The 22,158-nt window shown below is 49.4% G+C and overlaps 2 protein-coding genes across 2 annotated transcripts in view; one reads left to right on the forward strand and one right to left on the reverse strand.

The window, feature by feature from the left end:
• LOC134094427 (myosin-10) overlaps positions 1-5,594 on the forward strand; it is a 53,787-nt gene extending 48,193 nt beyond the window's left edge. Inside the window, exons 34-43 of the mRNA XM_062547941.1 lie at positions 222-434; positions 913-1,125; positions 1,717-1,878; positions 2,279-2,407; positions 3,014-3,102; positions 3,221-3,344; positions 3,624-3,832; positions 4,004-4,112; positions 4,448-4,620; positions 5,125-5,594. Of these exons, the coding sequence (XP_062403925.1) occupies positions 222-434; positions 913-1,125; positions 1,717-1,878; positions 2,279-2,407; positions 3,014-3,102; positions 3,221-3,344; positions 3,624-3,832; positions 4,004-4,112; positions 4,448-4,620; positions 5,125-5,260 (1,557 nt within the window). The 3' untranslated portion in view covers positions 5,261-5,594. The remainder of the gene's footprint in view (positions 1-221; positions 435-912; positions 1,126-1,716; positions 1,879-2,278; positions 2,408-3,013; positions 3,103-3,220; positions 3,345-3,623; positions 3,833-4,003; positions 4,113-4,447; positions 4,621-5,124) is intronic.
• Positions 5,595-8,409: 2,815 nt separating this feature from the next.
• Positions 8,410-22,113, reverse strand: ubn2a (ubinuclein 2a). Its single transcript, XM_062547952.1, has 17 exons — positions 21,560-22,113; positions 20,607-20,744; positions 19,806-19,907; positions 19,417-19,545; positions 19,064-19,158; positions 17,873-18,416; positions 16,492-16,562; positions 16,117-16,246; positions 15,356-15,465; positions 14,901-15,011; positions 14,468-14,611; positions 14,151-14,198; positions 13,896-13,941; positions 12,992-13,652; positions 12,231-12,946; positions 11,498-11,684; positions 8,410-10,080 (listed from the first exon to the last, which is right to left on the reverse strand). Exons 1-17 carry the CDS (start codon positions 21,854-21,856, stop codon positions 10,034-10,036), a joined length of 3,576 nt encoding a protein of 1,191 aa, XP_062403936.1. The 5' UTR covers positions 21,857-22,113; the 3' UTR covers positions 8,410-10,033.
• Positions 22,114-22,158: the final 45 nt, after the last annotated feature.

Raw genomic sequence — 22,158 nt, forward strand, 5'->3', positions numbered from 1 at the left:
GTTTTTTTGTTCTGGGTGTCACCAGCAACTCCCCGGAATTTGGTTTCCGAAGTTCATGACATGTTCCAGACAAATTTGATTCAAGTGTTTGGGCAGTTTCATGAAACTGTAGCCATAGAAGAGCTTCTCTCATTTATTAGGACCCTGTAGGTTTAGACTCAGTAGAAAAGAACTTTCCACTGTATCTTCAGGAACCCGCGTGCCGTGTTTGTGTGTTCTAGCTGCTGGCTGAGGAGAAGACCATCTCGGCGCGCTACGCGGACGAGCGAGACCGGGCGGAGGCGGAGGCCCGGGAGAAGGACACCAAGGCCCTGTCCATGACCCGCGCGCTGGAGGAGGCCCTGGAGGCCAAGGAGGAGTTTGAGCGGCTCAACAAGCAGCTGCGCACCGAGATGGAGGACCTGATGAGCTCCAAGGACGACGTGGGCAAGAGCGTGAGTTTCACACGCCACACACCCACAGCAGAGCACGAGCACAGCCACCTCGATGTGTGTCTGTATGTCTGACGTGTGTTTTGTCACATTGGGGAAAAAGTCCATCTTTTCTGTGCATGACAGTCCAGTCTTCATTAACTTCTGACAATATTATCTAGTGCGCTTACAGTAATTTCCTGTGTATTAGCTGAATTGTATATAAGCTGCAGGACAGTGTTTTATTCAAGTTCAAAGAAACAAAACCATATTAATACCATATTAACTGCCCCCTGTGTATTAACCTCGTAGCTGAAGACATTTTGCTAAATCAGTGTATGCTAATCAACACAGCTAATAGTTCTGCTAATAGTATACCACTCCTAGGCACTCTCTGTAAAATCCTGAGCTAAACAACACATGAACATGAACTGTAAATGTCCCGAGTGTTGGTGTTAGCTTGTTGGACTCACGCTGTGTGGCGCTGCCCTGACCGTGGCAGGTGCACGAGCTGGAGAAGTCCAAGCGCACGCTGGACCAGCAGGTGGAGGAGATGCGCACGCAGCTGGAGGAGCTGGAGGACGAGCTGCAGGCCACCGAGGACGCCAAGCTGCGTCTGGAGGTCAACATGCAGGCCATGAAGGCCCAGTTCGACCGGGACCTGCAGGCCAAAGACGAGCAGGGCGAGGAGAAGAGGAGGCAGCTGGTCAAACAGGTGATGGGTGCCCATCAGTCTACACACAGTCTGTAAAATGTTGTATCTGGTATAAGTTGGTGTAAGCTATAATCATAGTTTGCAACTCCATGGAAATGTTGACTTTAAATACACTGTGTAGAAGGCTGTGGAAAGGTTTTGTAATGTTGGTATTGCTGAAGTGAGGAACCAACCAATTAAGTTGGTTGATGTTCTACTCTAGCCGTGCTTACACTGATTGTTTAGTGTGACGAGTGTCCCATCCAGCAGTGTTTGCTGTTCCAAATACAAGATGCCTCATCCACTACTACTGTTCCTGTGCGGGAGCTTTTGAGCTATCTTGGTCCAACTAGACCAGGATATAACCCTCAATGACCTGATTTTTCTCTGACTCACTTTTTAAAAACGGTCACCTCATTTCTTAAGGTCGTTCAACAGGGTCATTAAAAAAAAACTTTGAATATCCACTTGTGTGTTATGATAAATGGGGGTGTGAGAGTTAGTGTCACAAACACTATTCCCTTAGCGTTTTCAGTGTTTGCTAGCGTGTCCTCCCAGTGCGCAGCGAGCCCCTTCCTCACCCCCTCCTCCTCCCTTCGTCGTGGTCCTCAGGTGCGGGAGATGGAGGCGGAGCTGGAGGACGAGCGGAAGCAGCGCGCGCTGGCCGTGGCCGCCAAGAAGAAGCTGGAGATGGACCTCAAGGACCTGGAGGCCCAGATAGAGGCGGCCAACAAGGGCCGCGACGAGGCCATCAAGCAGCTACGCAAACTCCAGGTACGCAGGCCACAAACATCTCTGTGTCTGCTCTGGATCACCTCTGGATAGAATGCGATCCACCAGATGGACACCTTCGATAGAATTTATTTCTAAATATATGTCTAGTCTAGTCAAGGCACATTTATTTCTATAGGACAGTTAAATGCAATGTGATTGACCCAAGGTGCTCACAGAAATAAAAAATAGTAAATAGAAGTGGCAAATAAATACATAAATCAGAATAATGAAAAAAATATACGGAATACATTAAAGACTACTCGCTAGTTATATTGAGTACCACCAGACACAGCACGTTAATATACAGTATATGAGCGCTGCTCTTGGTGGCCTAGCATGCTGCGGGTCTCTGAAATGCATGACGTGGTTGTGACTCTGCTCTGCTGCCCTGCTGCTCCAGGCCCAGATGAAGGACTACCAGAGGGAGCTGGAGGAGGCGCGCGCCTCCCGAGACGAGATCTTCGCCCAGTCCAAGGAGAACGAGAAGAAGCTCAAGGGCCTGGAGGCCGAGATTCTCCAGCTTCAAGAGGTGAGAGGCACCATCTCTTAGCGACTGTAGGAAACACAAACAACATTTGAAATGTATCCAAGTGGACTTGTCAGTAAGACAAATAAGAGTAAAAGACAGACCTCGAGGAGATTTAGCAGATACATTTCAGTACACATAATTGAATTACTGTTCAAAAGAAAATGGCATATTAACTAGGAACATGACTGCATCATGGAGGGAGAGACAGCCAAGCACTTCAGGCTGGGCACTGGTGCTTTAACAACAAGCAAGTTAGCAGAACGGACAGCTTTGTGGCCAATCTATAGGGCAAATTAACATTTGTGTGGGGTGTTTTCATTATATTTTATGAAAATCTGTACTGGAAGATTTGATACATTTGATACACACTTTAGTTATGTAAATTGTAATTATGAAAGAAATTGTAAACACATTATACAGTATATACTGTAGATACATTTGTAATCCCACATGCACCTTTTTGGGTTCAAACTGATGAACATTCATCCGTGGGGACTGTGAGCCTTCTGATGCGGCGTACAGTAAACACTAGAGGGCGCCCTCGGACAGAGCTCTGCCGTGTGTCCACTGTCCTGCCGTGTGACCTTTCTGACCCCTTGTGTGCAGGACCTGGCGGCGTCCGAGAGGGCTCGCCGGCACGCCGAGCAGGAGAGAGACGAGCTGGCCGACGAGATCTCCAACAGCGCCTCCGGCAAGTGAGTGGCCAGCGACCGCACGCACGACATGACATCCCAGCACTGCCTGGGTCGGCCATTTTGCTAAAGCTTTGTTTGTGTGTGTCTCTCCCTGTGTGTGTGTGTGTGTGTGTGTCAGGTCTGCCTTGCTGGATGAGAAGAGAAGGCTGGAGGCTCGCATCGCCCAGCTGGAGGAGGAACTGGAGGAGGAGCAGAGCAGCATGGAGCTGCTCAACGACCGCTTCCGCAAGACCAACATGCAGGTAGGCCAAGGGCCACACTCATCCACACACACCCCCACGGGCATCCATCCATCCAGCCTGCCTTGATCAGTGGTGTGAGTGCGTGCGTGTGTGCGTGTGTGCGTGTGTGTGCGTGTGTGTGCGTGTGTGTGCGTGTGTGTGCGTGTGTGTGCGTGTGTGCGTGTGTGCGTGTGTGCGTGTGTGCGTGTGCGCGTGTGCGCGTGCGCGCGTGCGCGCGTGCGTGCGTGCGTGTGTGATGCCCGCGTCCGCTTCACCGTCTGCGGTCCCCCCCCCCTGCAGGTGGACGCGCTGAACGCGGAGCTGGCGGCGGAGCGCAGCGCGGCGCAGAAGAGCGAGAGCGCGCGGCAGCAGCTGGAGCGCCAGAACAAGGAGCTCAAGGCCAAGCTGCAGGAGCTGGAGGGCGCCGTCAAGTCCAAGTTCAAGGCCTCCATCACCGCCCTGGAGGCCAAGATCGCACAGCTGGAGGAGCAGCTGGAGCAGGAGGCCAAGTGAGTGTGGCGTCAGCATCCCCCGGCACCTGGACCAGAATCCAGGCATTTGATAGGAAACACGCAATCTCATTGGCTAAAGAGACTCTGACTTTTGATTGGCTGTTGGAGTTTTGTAGTCTGATTAGGGAGGAGAGGTGTGTCAATGAAACGTGTGATGTGTGTGTGCAGGGAGAGAGCAGCGGCCAACAAGGTGGTGCGGCGCACGGAGAAGAAGCTGAAGGAGGTGTTCATGCAGGTGGAGGACGAGCGTCGCCATGCCGACCAGTACAAGGAGCAGGTAACACTTTACATGCAGCCAGTGTGTGTGTGTGTGTGTGTGTGTGTGTCTGTCTGCTCAAATTGCCACATACTCTTCTGTGTTAGCAATCATAGGTGGTATGTAATGTTTGGAGATGGTGGTATCATGTCTCCCCTTAAACCCTTAATTACATAATACTGTATAATGTGCTACACTGTGACTATTAACACGGTGCTTGTACTGTCTTGTAAAACAGAACAGGTTCTTTGTTAATATGGGGATGTTGTGTTGTTTTAATCAGTACTAGTCATTCCAAATAAAACAATACAATGTGTGTGTGTGTGTGTGTGTGTGTGTGTGTGTGTGTGTGCTAGATGGAGAAGGCCAACTCGCGCATGAAGCAGCTGAAGCGTCAGCTGGAGGAGGCGGAGGAGGAGGCCACGCGTGCCAACGCGTCCCGCAGGAAGCTGCAGCGAGAGCTGGACGACGCCACCGAGGCCAGCGAGGGCCTCAGCCGAGAGGTCAACTCCCTCAAGAACCGCCTCAGGTACAGCCCACACACACACACACACACACAGACAAAGATATACACACATATACACACACACAGACAAAGATAGACACACACACACACACACACACTCTCACACACACACACACACACACTCAATTTCTTGTTAAGGCCCTAATACAAAGACACTCAGTTTATCCTGTGAGGACCCCCCTACACACACACAGATTTACTTTTAAGACAATCCTCTGTTCTGTGATTACGGATATATTTCCTAACATTGCGGATCTGCGTTAATCTGGTTTAATTCCACGCAGTACAACCTGACACACACTCAGACACACACACACACACACACGGCTATAACCCCATCCTGCCCTAGTTCCTGAGGATCATCAGCCTTCATCTCTGCGGTCATCCCCCCTCAGCTCTGCCCTCTCCTCAGGGGTTAACTGACCTGTGTGGATGGACCCGTCGAGGTTTAAGGGCTCTTAGGTCGTGACCTCTTAATCATTCCGCTGACCTCTGACCCTCATCTAGGCGCGGCGGTCCCGTCAGCTTCTCGTCGGGCCGTTCGGGGCGGCGCCAGCTACAGATGGAGGGCGAGATGTCGGACGACGACGCCGACAGCCGGGCGAGCGACCACAACGAGACGCCGGCCGCCCAGGCTGAGTAGAGCGGCCGCCGGCCAGCAGGTCTCCCCCCCCCAGCGGCCGCCCAGCACTCCTCAGCCTGCTAGCCAGTACGCTACAGCACCTCAGCACCACCACCCCTCTACTCCCAACCCTACCCCAACACACACACACACACACACACACACACACACTCATCTCATACTCACTTACACACACATCACACACGCACACATGCATGTACCTCCATGCTGTGTTCCATACTCCCACAAACACACACACACAAGAGACTCCCAGGGGAACTGCTACTCTGCCTTATTCTACTCTGGCAAGCTTCAAGGCCGAGCGCACCTCAGCGCTTCTGATACCCCCCCCCCCCCCCCCCCCCAGCCTTTGGAACGACGACGACGTACTCTGCTTATGACGAAGGGACAAACGACAAAAAAAGTAATAAATGAAGAAAAGCGCTACTCTAGGTACAAGTGCATTTTACGTATGAACTGTGTGTAAGTGTGCACATGAAGACGCACACGTATATGTACCCCCACACACACACACACACACATCCCACGTCATGTCACGTGTGCCCCCCCCCCTTCACCACCAGTGCGGAGCCCAACTGCCCGCGGCCCACGCGGTCCCCACTGATAAGGAGGGCCGCTGGCGGCTGGCGGGGTTGGACTCGGCGCCCAGCTGCGTTGGTTGCTCTGGCGGACTGCTGGTCTTCAGTGATAAAACTCTGTGAAAGCATCTCCATGATCCATCGCCACCCCCAGCTTTTGTGGACATGGACGGGAAAAACAAACAGGAAAAAAAAAAAAAAGATAACTGTGAAATTGCAACCTGCCACTACATCTCTAGATACCATTTAAAGGCGTATTTAACTAAAAAAAAAAAAAAGGCTTCCAGATCTTACTGGTTAATGAATTAACCTTTTATGCTTTTATGTTTTTTCTTTCTTTTGTTATGATTTGACCCAACTGGACCACTTTCTCTTGTTTTGGCAAGGTAGCACCTGAGTAAAGACTTGTTTCTCAGATCAGCTGGCTACAGCCACCGACTCGTCCCGCTGTAGGGGGAAACCGAGACGGCCAGCTGATCTGGGGTCAGGTTGTTCAGGCTCTAACTGATGGTAGTGGATGTATTGTTAGCTTCAAATTGCTCTATGCTGCACATAATAAGCACGATTGGTTCCTTAAACTGGAAGGAGAGGTGAACGCCCCTGCCCCCCACCGTGAAGTGGGTTTTGTGAAGATACACTACAAGTCTTTCTGTGATTTAACACTAGAATTCTGAATAAAGCTAACAGGGGAGGTAAGGTACTGCACCAAACGCATCCTCTTGATCCACACGCTAATGTTGAAGGCGCGTAAACCAAATGAAGCCCAGGCTCAGTGAAGGACTTTTGACCGTACGCACCCAAAGAGAGTCCGCCTGCCTCTCGCCATGTGAATGGGTGACACGACTGGAATTTGCCGACCGGCACTTAGAATTTCTCTCTTCTTGGACTCACTCGATGACAACTAAAGAGTAGGTGGGATGAGCTGGTACTTCACCTCAAGGCATCGCCTCTGGAGGGTTTACAGAGAGGTTGTATATATTTGGGATTTACACTTGTGTCTGGTGTGAGGTAGGCATTGTGTTACCCTACATTCCATTCAAAGTGAAAATAGCTGACTGGACTAAAGAGACAGATGTACTTTTCATTCATGTAACCAGTTAAGAGGTGACGCCTTAAGGTTCATGCAAGAGTTGTTTAATGAGACGTTTGCATCTGAATGTTCTGAATGTGTTAATGGAAGCCACTAAAGCTGTGTTTTTCCCCTCATGCTCACCTGGAGTGCCCCGTCATTTACGACAGTTCACCACCATTTGTGGCACGTGACGGAAGTCATACATGCCCAAATACGTACAGTATTGGCGACTTTTGGGGATCTCCAGGCGGAGTGACGGGACAGAACACGTGCTCACAGGTCTGGATGGTGAGGAAAAGACCTGCTGGATTCTTCATGTCCTCACTATCCTCACCTTACATTCTTATCTCAGTATTACTACGGAGAAAAAAAAAAGGTCTGGAATGCACGTCGTGACAATGTTTCTTTAAGAAGTGCCTTAGACACTAGTTATGAAAACGTTGGTGGGTAAACCGCACTTTGTTGCGTCTATGACACTGATGTGTACTCGTGCTAAGCTAAAACATCCAAGGAGGCGGAACTGGCAGACTGGAAAAGCTTCACTACATAAGCACCCCCCCTAGGCTCTCTGTTGTGCTCTTCCCTGTACTACTTCATATCATATTCAGTATGTGTGTCTCCCCACTCCCCCGTAGGAAACCTCATCAGTAGACCATGAGCCAGAATCAGTGTTATTATGAAACGAGGAGCCTTCTGCTGACACCCCAGCAGGACGTGTGATTTCATTTGGTTCAAAGCTTTATCATCCATGATCTAGTTATAATTATTACCATCCTCCTCATCATTATTACTATTATTATTATTATTATTATTATTATTGGACTGGCTGTTGACAACCAGGAGTTCAACTGCAAATATCTCCTTTTATTTCTTGTATACCTGTATTTCTAGACAGTGATTTTTGTAAAGGACAATAAAACATATTCATTGTAGAAGGAATGTGATTTATTACTTTCACAGGTGACTGTTCATGTTACCATCTGGTAAACCCTGCTATACAGGTACAACGATGAACATGGCATTTCATAATTTCAAAAGGTAGGCTCGTCGTTCCACACATGGGAACAAAACAAATGTGCTTCTACTGATGGTTGCAGAGCAAATTTGAAATCTTACCTTTTTCCCCACCCTAGACTTTAGATAACATGTCAAGAATTCCACACTGAATACTGAGATGTCTCTCCAGCATGTTAGACCCCTTTACATCACATCAAAGCATTCCCACGGACCCCAAAAGCATTTACAACCCAAATCTAAAAAAAAAGCAGAAACAATTAGTGTAGAGCCGAAAGATCCAACAGTTCCTTATTCAGACCTTGGGGTCAAAGCACTGTTGAAGAGCAGCACTTTCTTTCCAATACAAAGCCATCAAACTAAATTAGTCCATCTTCAAGGGAAAGAAAAGATAGGAGGGGAAACTGCCTTTACACACCTATGCACACACTTAAAAACAGTGATAAATGAGGCCAGAGGCCTTACACAAGACTCGTACCAAAAGCTGACAGCATATTTTTATTTTAGAATCAACACACAAAAATAATCTACAAAATAAAAAGATAAAAATAAGGGAGTCAAAGACAGTGAAATGTAATATTGTCAGAATGTGACTCCCAAGTGTTCTCAACCTATGTGGCTTTTTAGAAAAAAAAAATCCTTTCACAACATCCAGACAGACCACTGAGAAAAACACTTAAGTACATCTTTTTCAAGACTATGATCAAATGAACACACATACACAGACTTGCGCACGCACACACACACAATATTTTTTTTTGTTTGTCAACTCGTGAGCTGACAGAGATCCATCCTCCAACTTTTCTTTGGCGCCACTGTTCATTCAATCGGTCAGAACCCCACAGGAGTGAGTGATGCTAGAGGAAGTAATCGGTACATGAGGAGGATGAGTAGCTTAAATGCAGGAAGAACTGAGTTTTCCACAAGAGGTATGTCAGCGGAAGCTGAGAGATACACGTACAAGTCTGAGAGACAGACGCCCTGCACAGAAAAGAAACCGAGCGGTCCTCCGGTCGCCGCCACCAGCGGAGCGGAGCGGAGAGGAGAGGAGGAGCTGAGCGCAGTAGCTGAGGCGTGTGAGGCTGTGCTTGTGCATGAGCCAGAAATAGTCCTGCATAGTTCAAACATACAAACTAAGGCGATCAGTTGTATTGAGTATTGGAGATTTGTATTGATAAGCAATGAAATATTTCAGAAATAAAAGTTCAAGTAGACTAAAGACAATCTCTCCACCTGTGACACACATACACACGCGCACACACACACACACACACACACACACACACATACACACACACACACACACACACACACTTCCCACAGATGCGTCTTGCTCAGTTTATCATCAAAAAAGAGCCATTTCACCGTTTCAAGTTTCTTTTTTTCCATTTCAAGGTCCAGTGTAATGTACAGCACCAAAGACACTGTGTAAGAAAGGGGGATATGAGCACGCACACACACACACACACACACACACACACACACACCATACTGACCTGGAAAGAAAATAGAGCATATTATATTTATATATATATATGTATATTTATATACATACACCCATATTAACCCACTCACACACATCATAATTTTATGTCCCTGTGAGAAAATGATAAATAATTTATCCATATTAATAGCTACTGTATTAACAGTCTGTTTGTAGGAAAGGGCAACAGAACAGAGGACTACCACCCCACAGACGGAGAGAGGGAGTCGTTTTCTCTACAAATTAAAATCAAAAACAGAGATAGAAGTCCTATTCAACAACTCTTTACACAGGAAAGTCGGCCAACACTGACTTAAATACTAATTAAATTATATAGCTTCTCTTCTCCTACACTCCCCCTCTCTCTCCACAGTGATAAAGGTCTGTCATGTAAACATGTTGACAAAAAAAATCAAATCAAATAAAAACAAAAAACGCAGTCACCCTTCCTAACATTCCAAAACAGTAATCAATATAATGACAATAATTAGAATGAGGGTCATTAATGCGTTAGGTCCATCAAGAAGGAGAAAGAAACAAATTGTATCCTTTTGCAGTGTCCCACTGCAGGGTCAGTCAGCGCTGATGATGTGGCTTCAGTGGTGCTCAGAGTGCCGGGCGGCCGCTCAGTGGCTCTTCCTCTTCACGTCTCCACCCTGGCTTTGGTTTGTATCTGAGGGACAGCGAGAGCGCCGCACGTTAGCCATCAACGCAAACCTGACACACTCAACACAATTCCATGCACTAGCCGTTAGTTTGTTTCTGTTTTTTTTTTTGGGGGGGGGGGGGGGGGTTGTTGGGTTTTTTTTTCAATCGGGCAACACTGGATGGGATCTTGACAGCACGCGCAACCGTACCTACGATGTGACATTACCGGGCGGAGAGGAGAACAACGGGACATGCAGATCATCTAGTTATCACACAAAGGCCAGGACAGTGGAGAGCGCTTGGCTGTGGAGGGGTAGCAGGACAGACGAGGGGAGAGGGAGGAGGAGGAGGAGGAGGAGGAGCAGAGTTTACCTGAGAAAGCAAGCTGCAAGTGAGGAGGTAGAGCAGCCTGAGACCCTGACTGGAGGCTCTTAAACAGATCTGAGGAGAGAGACCAGCATCCCACACAGAGAGAGGAGGAGGAGGAGGAGGAGGAGAAGCAGAGAGGTGAGATGGAGGGAGGGATGAGGAGAGAAGAAAAGAGAGGAGAGAAGTGATGGAGGAGGCCAGAGTGGAGGAGAGGGTCAACAGAGGGCAAGAGGGTTACAGGCAGAAAAACTGCTGGAGACTAGAGCTTGTACTGTATACACACACAAACTACAAGACAAAGGCACCATCATCTGCTGATTACACACACACACACACACACACACTACAAGACAAAAGCACCATCATCTGTGCTGATTATACAAACACACACTTATGAACACCATCACAAGATGACCACAGTGACACTAGACAGATCACAAATAGACACATTGAGATCACTTTCAAAACATATTTCCTCCTCATCGTAATGACTTCTGATAAGTGAGGAGGTTCTCCTCTGACACTGAGGAGGTAAATAGGGAGCACTGGCTGAAGGACACATTTGCTGGTCTGCCACGGCGCGCAGCTGAGGAGTGTGTGCGGGAGCACCAGAGGCTAACAGTTCATAAACTGTGAACATGTTTTCTTTCAACAGTTCAATTTGAATGATTTGGTGCATTCCATTCTAACGGTACTTGCATTGTGACCTTCGTCAAACTCAAGTGCAGTTCCACTATATGTGTATGTTCACGGATAACTACAGTAATTTCCCGCATATAAGACGCATTGTGTATAAGCCGCAGGACAGTGTTTTGTGGAAGTTAAAATAAACAAAACCATATTAACACCATATTAACTGCCCCCGTGTATTAACCTCATAGCTGAAGAAATTTAGCAAAATCAATGTATAAGCCACGGCTAATAGTCGGGAAATTACGGTACCTCCTCAGACTGTTTGCGAATATTTGCAAATGTTTGCCAAAAACTTTAGGCAAACGGAAAACTATTTGCAAACGTTCGCAAATGTTCTCCTAAGTTTGCGAATGTGAATGCGCCTCTGATTGGCCACTTACTCTGTGCCAGGGTGTATCCTGAGTTGGCGCCAGCGGAGGTGCCCATGCTGCCGGGGGCACCGGGCGGGCTGAAGTTGAGCAGCGGGGGGAACTGGAAGGGCAGGGAGACGGGCACCAGGCCCCCGAGCATGCCGAAGCCCAGGGGCAGAGAGGGGCCCAGCAGGTTGGTGCCCGCCGCTGTGGAGATCTGAGGGTGGCACAGAGGAGAGAACACACACACGGGGTCAGCTCAGTGGAGGGGCAGGAGGACAAACAGGATCAATATCTGGAGCCAAAATGCGTTTGGAGACTAAAATAGCGATGATAATTCCACCTATCCAATCTTAATCTGGTTAGGTCGTGATGCAATAATGTGCCAGTCATTCTTTTTCCGGATCCAACTGCTCTCAGACTTCTCCACAGACAGTACAATAAACTGTAACTATACAATAAACAGTTTTTTTTCGTAGTCACTTGTTGCCTCAACCTACTTAAATCCTATTTTTTGCGGAGGCCTGGATGTTGCCCTTGATTATATCATCTGGCTCACCTTCACTAAAACGAAGGGGCTGGTGACCAGGTTTGGCTTGGCCGCGCCAGTAAACGTTTTTGGACAAAAAAGCTGTTGGGGCCCCTGACGTCGGCCTTAACAACCGGATTAGCCAATTAGCCTCTCATTACTAAGGTCTTACAGGGTTACAGAGGTATAACCCCAACTCTGACCTTTCACTACACTACTCTGCGCTCAGCTTACCTGTGACAGGTGTGAAGTGACGACTGACGAGGGCATCGTTGAGGCCAGTGTGGACGCCAGCGTTGAGGCCAGAGTGGAGGCTGGCATCCGACTGGCCACAGCTTTGGCACTCTGACCAGAACCTCCCACGGACCTCTGCCTCTGTCCGTGATTGGTGGAGATCCCAGAGGGGGAGGGGCTGTTGTCCTGCTGACTGCTGGAAGGGGGCGTGCCTATGGGGCTGGGGTTAGCGTTTCCTCCCCCTCCACTCAGAGGGGTGGAGGCCTTCTGGCCGCCCGCAAAACTGTAGATCCCCTGGCCGGGCTTGACGGACGAGCCTCCCTGTGCTGTGAACGGGGGTCGGAAACCTGCGCCCTTGGCACTGTACTGGTGGGAGTTGGCCAGCATCTGAGGCCGGGAGTGGGCGAGAGAGGGCGAGGAGGAAGAGGAGGAGGAAGAGGGCGACGGGGAGGAGGCCGGGGGAGGGGTCGGGGCGGGGGGTCGCGGGGTCAACTTGATGATGGGCGAGCTGCTGCTGTGGGAGGACTTGGTCAGCGTGGCCTGCATGGGGGTGATGAAGTTGGACTGGGGGTGGGCGTGCGCGGCCTTGGGCTGCGGGTGAGAGGAGGCGGGCGAGGAGGGCACGGGGGAGGGCGAGCCGGGCAGCCGCTGGGGCTGCTGGGGGCTCTTGGCGTTGAGCTGCGAGAGGTGCGAGTTGATGCGGGCCTGCTGAGAGCCTCCGCCCACCCCACCCCCGCCGCCACCTCCACCTCCACCTCCACCTCCAGCGCCGGCCTTCCCCGCGGAGCTCTTGGGCAGGGCGGGCGGCGGCGTGGCCTGGCCGGCCTTCATCCCCGGGGGGCAGAAGGACTTCTGCTGGGGGGGCAGCAGCGGGGAGGCGGTGGGCGGCGGGCGCGGCTTGGGGGGGGAGGGGGAGTTGAGGCGGTGCGCGGCCGTCATGGAGTGTCTCTGGGCCGGCGGCAGCGCCCCGGCGTCCTTCAGCAGGCCGTACACCTCGGCCCGGGACGCGCCGGAGGGGGACGAGGCGAGGGTCAGCGGGCGGGAGAGCGCCGGGGAGGACGCCAGCGAGGGAGAGGTAGTTAGCGTGCTCATGTTGGCCAGGGACATGACGGGGCTCTCCAGCGGCGCCGGCAGGGAATGTGACAGGGGCGAGGCGAAGTGGGCCAGCGACAGGACGCCGGGCGCCATGGAGGAGGAGGAGACGGGCGGCCCGTTGGTCTGGGTCAGGCCTTTGGCCGCGTTGCTCAGCAGCGCCAGGGCGTGCGAGATGGAGTCCAGCGAGTTGGTGGCCAGGTCTTCGTCCAGCGAGTCGGAGAGGCAGATGGGCTCCGAGGGGGAGGTGGGCGGCCGGCGGACGATCACCGGCGTGGAGGGAGAGGGGCTCACGCCGACCGGGCCGGGCCTCGGGATCCAGACGCCCTCCTGGAACAACACACACCACACGGCACGGTCAGAAACAACACACCACAGCTGCTCTGAGGCAGTCAATGCACATGCACAGTCAATCTGGACAGAAGGTGAGTAGAGTCTCAATTCCAGTATTCTACACGCTACAAAGTCATACTGCATCACCACAGTGCTCCCCTTGTCACCCACAGCTCTATCACTCGTAGCACTTCACACAGGTAAAGAGAACGCATGCTTGCTACAGGAGCGCACACACACCTTGGCTTTAATGGCTTTGGGACCTGGAACCACCCTTTTCTTGCCCCTGCAATCCAGAGAAAATAAGGGTCAAAAACCAATCGTCATCTATTATTCATTAATCCAGTTCATTACATCCTTGCATAGTTCTATTACTACTAATAATGGCCGGGTTTCCCAGATTCGCTAAGAAACTCTTAAGTGCTAAGAACTTCTTAACAAATCTGGGAAACCCGGCCAATAACAACAACAACAATAAAAGTGACGTCCACTCACAGTCCAGTAAGGTGGCCGTGCACAATCCTGCTCTCCTTGAACAGCATCCTGTGACAAAATACAAAATATATAAAAAATTGCAGGAGCACCAACATTCAAGTTCACCTAATCATTCACCAAAAAAGTGGAAAAACGTGCACACACACACATACACACGCACGCACACACACACACACACACACACACACACACACACACAAACACTCACTGCTAGGAGATAAGACACTGAGGAGCATACACACACACACACACACACACACACACACACACGTCCAGTGCTACGCAATTAGACATTGAGGAGCCTGCGTGTAACACACCTGGCCTGCATCCAGCCCTTGGGCCAGAGCGGTTTGACCTCGTTCTCCATGAAGGCCTTGAGGTAGTCCTCCACAGACAGGGGCGCCTGCGGCTCCTGCTCATAACAGCTCAACTTGACCCGCACCAGGTTACACAGCAGAGACCTGCAGGAACACACACACACAGAGACACACAAAAGATGATTTGAATGAATGAATGAATGAATGAATGAATGAATGAATGAATGAATGAATGAATGAATGAATGAATGAATGAATGAATGAATGAATGAATGAATGAATGAATGAATGAATGAATGAATGAATGAATGAATGAATGAATGAATGAATGAATGAATGAATGAATGTAGTGTTCTTCACAAAGAAGGGTGCATCAGAGTGCCAATACTGCATGTAAGTGCAGGGTTTCTTCAGTCAGAGGAGAACGTCTTACCTGAGTTTGTCGTCCCAGATGAACTTCTTTCGTGGTCCCATCACCCTCTTCCCAGGCTTCTCCTCATCCTCCTCCTCAGAACCATTCTTCTCTCCCTCCTCAGACTGCTGCCTACACACACAATCACACACACACACCAAATTAAAGCCCTTACTCACAGTACATTAAAAGTATCCATGGCTAACTGATGTAGTGGGGTACTCTGTAGCTTGCCACTGCATATGGATCCATTACTACAGAGAGTGCTTCTGTCTAGTATGTACAAAATCCAGAATAGTTGTATGTAAACATATGGTGACTGTCTTGCACTAATGACTAGCACCACAGTCCAGTTTTACATGGTACTATAAAGTTTAAACAGATGTTTCCGACTGGAATGTCTCTGGTATTGGGCCACAGCCCATACGGAGTCGGACATGTTCACATTGTGACAGTGGAGTGGGAGAGAATCCTACTTGGCAGCAGCCTTGGCCACACAGTCCATGTTGTATCTTGCAATCTGTTCCGGCATGACGCTGCAGACGGCCAGCTTCAGCTTCAACAGGGGCGTGCGCAGACGGTCGTCCTGAGAGAGAGGGGGGGGGGGGGAGAGACGTTCATGATGGGGGAGAGAAATACCACGCCGTCGTGAACTACGCCAGTTGCCATGGCACCATTGGCACCCTAGAGATGGCATTTAGCCCTCTTCCACGTGACCCTACAGGCATGAATCATTAAGCAATGCTACGCAACAATTTGACACTTTCTGAGAGGTGCCTTTATCAGACAACTGTTGTGGCATCATCCTAAAATTAATTCTGATAGCCTATGGTCATGTAAAGAGCAAAGAAACACCTGCATTATATTCCGATCAGCCTCCCAGAATACGCACTACAGCTCTGAATCCTGGGTAGGCAAAAATGAAACACAACCTTTCACAGCACGACATTGCTGACTAGACCACCACAAGACAGCAGCTGACATGTCAGCAGCCTTCCAGCAGTGCCAAAAAGGCTCTGGGTGGAGGGTGCAACATTTTGCAGCGTGCTTTTTAAGTAGCCATCTTGCTAGTGTTGGACTAAAACTCTACTGCTGCTTTACAAAGCTGTACAAAACCTAGCTGCTACAACATCATTACCCTCCAGACCTCGACTGCGTCCCAAAGGCAAAGAAGGCCTCTGAGCGCCATTAGTCGAGGGAGCTGGCGGCTCTCTCAGCCCCGGTGCTGTGGCCTCACCTGGATGTTGAGGCTGAGCTTCTTGAGGCGTTTGAGGAGGGCCTCCTTGTTGCAGGGCACGAACGCCTCCATGTGGGAGTAGATGGCTGAGCGCACCTCCGCCGGCTGCTCCTGGACCTGCAGCTCAATACTGCGGCGGACACGCGGAGAGAAAGGGGACGTTAAACACGCAGTGGACGATGACCAGGCAGGACAGTGCAGGTGACAAGACAATGAGAACAAATACACATCTAGATGGTGTAACAATTCCTAGTGACAGAAGATACTAAAATATCTGTTTTATCAGTGCAAACTGGATATTGCCAAACAGACACATGCATCACATGTGGGCTATAAATAAGAGTCAAAGAAGACAAACTAAAAGAAAGTACTTACTCAAGCAAAATATTGTTCATATCCAAGGTAAAAAACTTCTTCCTCCCCTCTTGGTCAAACTGCCGTGAGGCCTTTTAGGGAAGACAAATAGTAAGAGGGAGACAAAAAGGGGACAAAAAACAGACATCAGTCACAGGCATCAACATCCAACGAAAACTACAACACATGCCGTGCCCAACAATGATGCTGGAACCACGCTTGTGCAAAGAAACGCATACTGTCCACCCGTGTCCATATCCTGTTTAGGGCAGCAAGTGGATGTGTGGAGCTGGAGTGTCTGATCTGGGCTGTTATCTGCATGTCCCTCATGTTCTCTTGTCCTGTGTCCCTCACCTCACCTCACCTCACCTCACCTCTCTCCCTACTCGTCCTCCTCGCACCTCAACTCACTCAGTGCAGCGGCAGCAGAGGCAGTGCACTGGCTGGCCTCGCCTCCTGTCGGAGAACACACAGCACTCCATCACACACGCTAGCATCCTTTAGGAGACTGTGGGCTCATTTCCTGTACATGGATTAATGCTGCATTCCAGACAACTCGGAAGTCAGATATGTCCTAGTCGGAATCTCCCAATTTCAGTCCAGACGAACTCGGAGGTCTAGAATTCTGACCTCCTACTGGTAAAACGTACAACGGAACTTGAAGACGGAGTTCCCACTTCTGAACTCGGGGTAAGTCGATCTGGCCCAACCTCAAGGTTGGAATTGAAATCCGACTTCCGACATCCAAGTTGTCTGGAATGCAGCATAAGCCCTAGTCCATGACTGCAAGAGAACTTTAGGAAAGGTGTCCACTGAGACACAGCTTCTAGCCAGAAATCCATGAACAGGAACATGTGGCTATCAATATAGAAACCTCATTATATCAAAACTACTATGAAAAGGCAGAAGGAAAAGAATTGAAGAGAAATAGTGTAAAGTCATCATTAAGGGGGTTTAGTTGGCAAACTAGTCTAGGAGTGAATGCTTTCTGACCCAGACTACCACTGCATGCAGGAGACTGATGATCAGTTTCAGCCCTATAGCATTTATCCAGACTATTCAGTCAATAATATGCCTATGTATGAGTCTACACATGGGTCCTATACATTTACAGAGTATAGACTGGACTATAACTGGTCACAATTTCACACATTGAATGTGCGTTGGAAAGGAAATCAGATGTCCAAAAAAATCATTTCAATTCTCAGTTCAATTCTCAATGTCCACCTATAGCATAAGATTCCAGTCTGAGAATACCTAGGACATTATACCCATTATGACCACATTTAGTCATCACAGACTTCTCCAGAAGAAACTGCACCTGTTGCTAAAGAAGGGGAAAGAGCTAAAACAAGCTATAAAAAAAACACACACACACACACACTTCAGAGAGTCCACTCACCGTCCGTAGGTCCTCAATGCGTTTGGTGAGCGGCGGAGGCAGCCCGGCGGGCAGCGGAGGAGGGGACAGGAGCCCGGCCCCGACCCCCAGCCCCACTTGCCCTCTGCCCTGCCCCGCCTTCTGCCCCGGAGACACGCCCACGCCCATGAGCCCGTTCTCCCGCGCGGGGCTGGCCGTCAGGGGGCCCGGGTCCAGCAGGCTGAAGTCCAGGTCGCCCAGGAGGTCCTGCAGCTCGCTCTCGTTGGCCGAGCTCAGCAGCGACATCATGGCCGGGTCGGCGGTCAGGTCGGCGAGGGAGATGTCGGCGCTGCCGGCGGCGGCGGCGGCCAGGCTGTTGCCGGGCAACAGGCCGGAGTTGTGGAGCATGTGGTTGGCGTGCGGGGCGCTGGCCAGGCCCAGGTGGTGCGCGGCGGCCGGGCTCTTGTGCCGCAGCTCCTCCTTCTCGCGGGTGAAGCGCCGCAGCATGGCCGCCAGGTACAGAGAGTCCTTCATCAGCTTCTTCCTCTTCTTCTTCTCTGGCCGGTGGAGGTTCAATCCAGCCACACTGGACAATGACACACACACACACACACACACACACAGACATTAGCTACTCGGCATTCCACGCTAGCCTTTAGTCACAGAGACCTCTCCTCCGTACTGCTCAGAGCCCTGCCCGGCTTGAGGAGGCCCATGGTATCATGGTCTTAATGCGCTGGTCACTACAAGGTCTTGATGAGAGCCAGAGTGACTCCTCGCCCTCCAGGAATCCACCGCTTCCCTGATGTACGGCTCACCGGCAACGGCCACTGATGGACCAATCAGAGCGTGCCTAATGCTCCATTTCTTGGGGGGATGGTTTGTCCTAATACTGACATGGCATCCTAGCATTAACGAAAGGGCTCTTGAGGGGAAGAGCCTACATCTCTAATGTGTGTTGAACACACATGCTCATCATCCATTGCATTTCGTTTTCTCACAAATAATGGCCGGGTTTCCCAGATTTGTTAAGAAGCTCTTAAGTGCTAAGAGCTTCTTAGGAGCGCTCTAACAACGTTCTAAGAACTCTCCTAAGAAGTTCTTAGCACTAAAGAGCTTCTTAACGAATCTGGGAAATCCGGCCAATGTCTGAATATCAGCCGTAAAAATTAAGCATGCATTGGATGTTAAACAAGAGTCAGAAAACACAAGTCAAGAGTCTTGTCTCCTCACCCTTGTTTAGGCACTCTGATCTTTCTGGGTTTCTTCTCCTCCAAAATTGTCCCCTCTTTCCGCTTCCGCTTCTTGATCATCTGAACTTCGCCACCCTTCAGATTTTAGAGAAAACAGTCAGCCCGTTAAGCATTTTACCAAAGCATTATATACTAAACACATTACACATAGCGAGTGCATTACTGATATGCCACCACAAAACACGTATAGAAGCCACTGGTAAAACCTGATATCTAAGTACAGGATCTGCTATTTTTAATTCACTCCTCCCGAGCTGGACTTGCGAGCAGAGCGTCCATGACAACAGATGAAGCTGCACAGATCATGCCCGTAGCACTCTGGGAAGCACTCACCCCTGGTGTGGCCACCTTGCCTTCATCCTCACCCTCCGACTCAGAGGCGGGGCGAAACTGCAATGTACCCGTGTTGATGTAGAAGCCACCGAGTTTGGTGGTTAACGACGCTGGAACCAGCTCATCGTACTGCGGCAAGAAAGCAACCGACATTTAGAGAACAGCGGTAGACAGTATGTCCGTATTCATGTTCCTTTTAACTTCTAAAAATGATACTGTTCCCGTCCAACTTTGTGAGATTACTATGACAGTATCTGCAGACAACACTTACTTAGTGACCTGAATAGAGGACCTTACACATTATTTTTATTTTTTATTGTGACTGATGCACTGTGTCAACTCAAAGGGATGCACTAGAACCAGGATTAAGCTGAAGTGGTGGTACTCACTGCCTCCGAGTTATCAATGAAAGGGTCACTCTCGTCATATCCAAACCCAATGTCTATCAGGTCCTGCATGCGGTCCTTCCTTTTCTTTTTACCACTATTGCCCTAAGAGACGGATTCAGATAAGCTGTTATTTTCTACTGATAACTCAGCTGCAGCTACAGGCCACCAACACAACAAAGAGAAGCACTATTGTCATCTGTGGAAGTAAACAAGTCCTGGAACACTATGGATACGTTGGGTGTGAGTTATAGCTGAGAAATGTCTTGAGTTTCCCGTTGCCATTCTTTTGGACAGGTTAGGGCATTCACACTGCGTATGTGAGACGCACACATCTTAGGTCATGTCACCTTGCTCCAGCTGTTCATGAAAATGGAAATATTCCGCCCACGTGCAAGGCATCCAGTGTGTTTCAGGGCCTACATTTTTAGATCAGCTTCAACAATTTACCAAACACCACCAGACTCAGACAGAGTCAGTAGCTGGAATATTTTACATTTCGTGTGGCTCATTAACCTGGGATGCACTGCCACTTAGCCAGCATACCTTTAAAAAGTTGACCATATTTCATACATCACTTAAACGCCTCAAAATAAAGCAGATGGTCACTGCTCAAGCCACCTCAATTTTGATAAAGGAAGAGCGCTTCAATATGATCCATCAATGTTAATACTTTTCCATGACCACACTTGTTCCCCAGAACTATATTGATTCAAAATGGTAGGTAGTCTCAACCTAGAGGAGGGAAGGGGGGGGGGGGGTTTCTTCAGAGACAACCATTAACAAAGGTGAGAGAATACTCACATATTTATTCTCAAACTTCTTGGCTAAAGCCTCCACCTGCTGGCGCTCCCTCTCGTCATCGTTGAAGGGGTCATTTGGGTCAAGAGCGGGTTGGGTGGGTGTGGGTGTGGGTATGGGTTTGGGTTTCTGTGTCTTCTTCTTCAGACAGAAAACAAAGATTCCGAGATAATAAGGTCAAGCTGCAGTCAGAATGCATTCAGCTTAGGAGATGTCACCCCATGATCTACCCTCTAGAGGCGTCGTTCAATAAAGCTATGCAACATAAACACTTCTCTTCAAGTAAACACCACTAAACATTTTCAGTGCCGCACAAATATGCCGACACAGACTAAAAAAAGAGTTGACGTGCCTGTCACTTTAGTATATCATTCAATCGTAACATTATTTTCACCCATCTAGTCACGAGACCAGTATACAAATGATTGCATCTTCGCTCCTTCCGCGTGATCTAAAGGACAATTTCGCACTTTAAAAGGCGTTTAGGCCTAATCCATAACAACACATACCTAAAGTGACCACCACATGCACATTATGTTAGCTAACAAGCTAGTTGGCTACCTATGAAACGTTATAACTTTCTGGAGTTGTTATGGACAGCAGGCGATGTTACTCAAGAGCCACGAATGAAAAAAAAAAATTGATTCGTGATCTTGATAAAATGACAAGCTTCACAACAAACAAGCAGATACACTTGTTCCTTTATTAAGTAATTAACAAGACATGACCAGTCACTCATTCAAAGGTATGCGACTCGTCCCACCAACTTGTGTTTGCTAACGTTAACAAGCTAATCTGTTGCAATAGATGGCAAATAGCAAAACTGCTAGAAGGTGCCTTTACACAAGGTGTTAGCTACATACATTCACAAATGCCCACTTCCCTAAACTGATCTGACTTTTGTCAAGATAACACAATTGCAGATCTCCACAGGCCTAAAATGAAACAGTGCATACCTGAAGGGATTGAATGAGTTCGCTGTAATTGAACTCGGCCGACGACTGGTCGTTTGGCTCGGAGAGAGAAAGGTTTAATCGCACGGTTGCTCTGTTGGGTTCAACGCCGTCTCTGTCGCCAGTTTTGCCGAACAATCCACCATCTCCTCCTGCCCCGGTCGTGGACTTGCCAATCCCTTGATCTCCATCAAAGTTTTTGTCGGCCTCGTCGTCCAACCGGCGTTTCCTAGATTCAGTGGCTGGACCAGCGGCAAAGGCCGATAGGGTGACAAATTGTACTTTTCTCGGTTCGGCCATTTGGATGTGCTGGCTGTCTCAACCTCGCTCAGGACAGACAGCGACACCGAGGGCTACTTCGCGAAACTACTTTAAATAGGCGAATTAGAGGGATTTAACCTGGATGGAAGGGATATTTAGAGGCTGGTAAGATGCAAGAGTATCCTCCGCACCTTACGAATGGAGTTCCAGGGGAAGAGATGGTCGGGGAAAAGTTGTTTTTTCAGTAGCTGCTCGCATCCTCAATTGCTAGGGGACCGAGGCATTCAGGACAGCCATCTTGGATTTCAGGAGTAAATAAAATATCCGTGAGGTCGCTGGGC

This window comes from Sardina pilchardus, chromosome 1 (assembly GCF_963854185.1).
Source record: "Sardina pilchardus chromosome 1, fSarPil1.1, whole genome shotgun sequence".
Lineage (NCBI taxonomy): Eukaryota > Metazoa > Chordata > Actinopteri > Clupeiformes > Clupeidae > Sardina > Sardina pilchardus.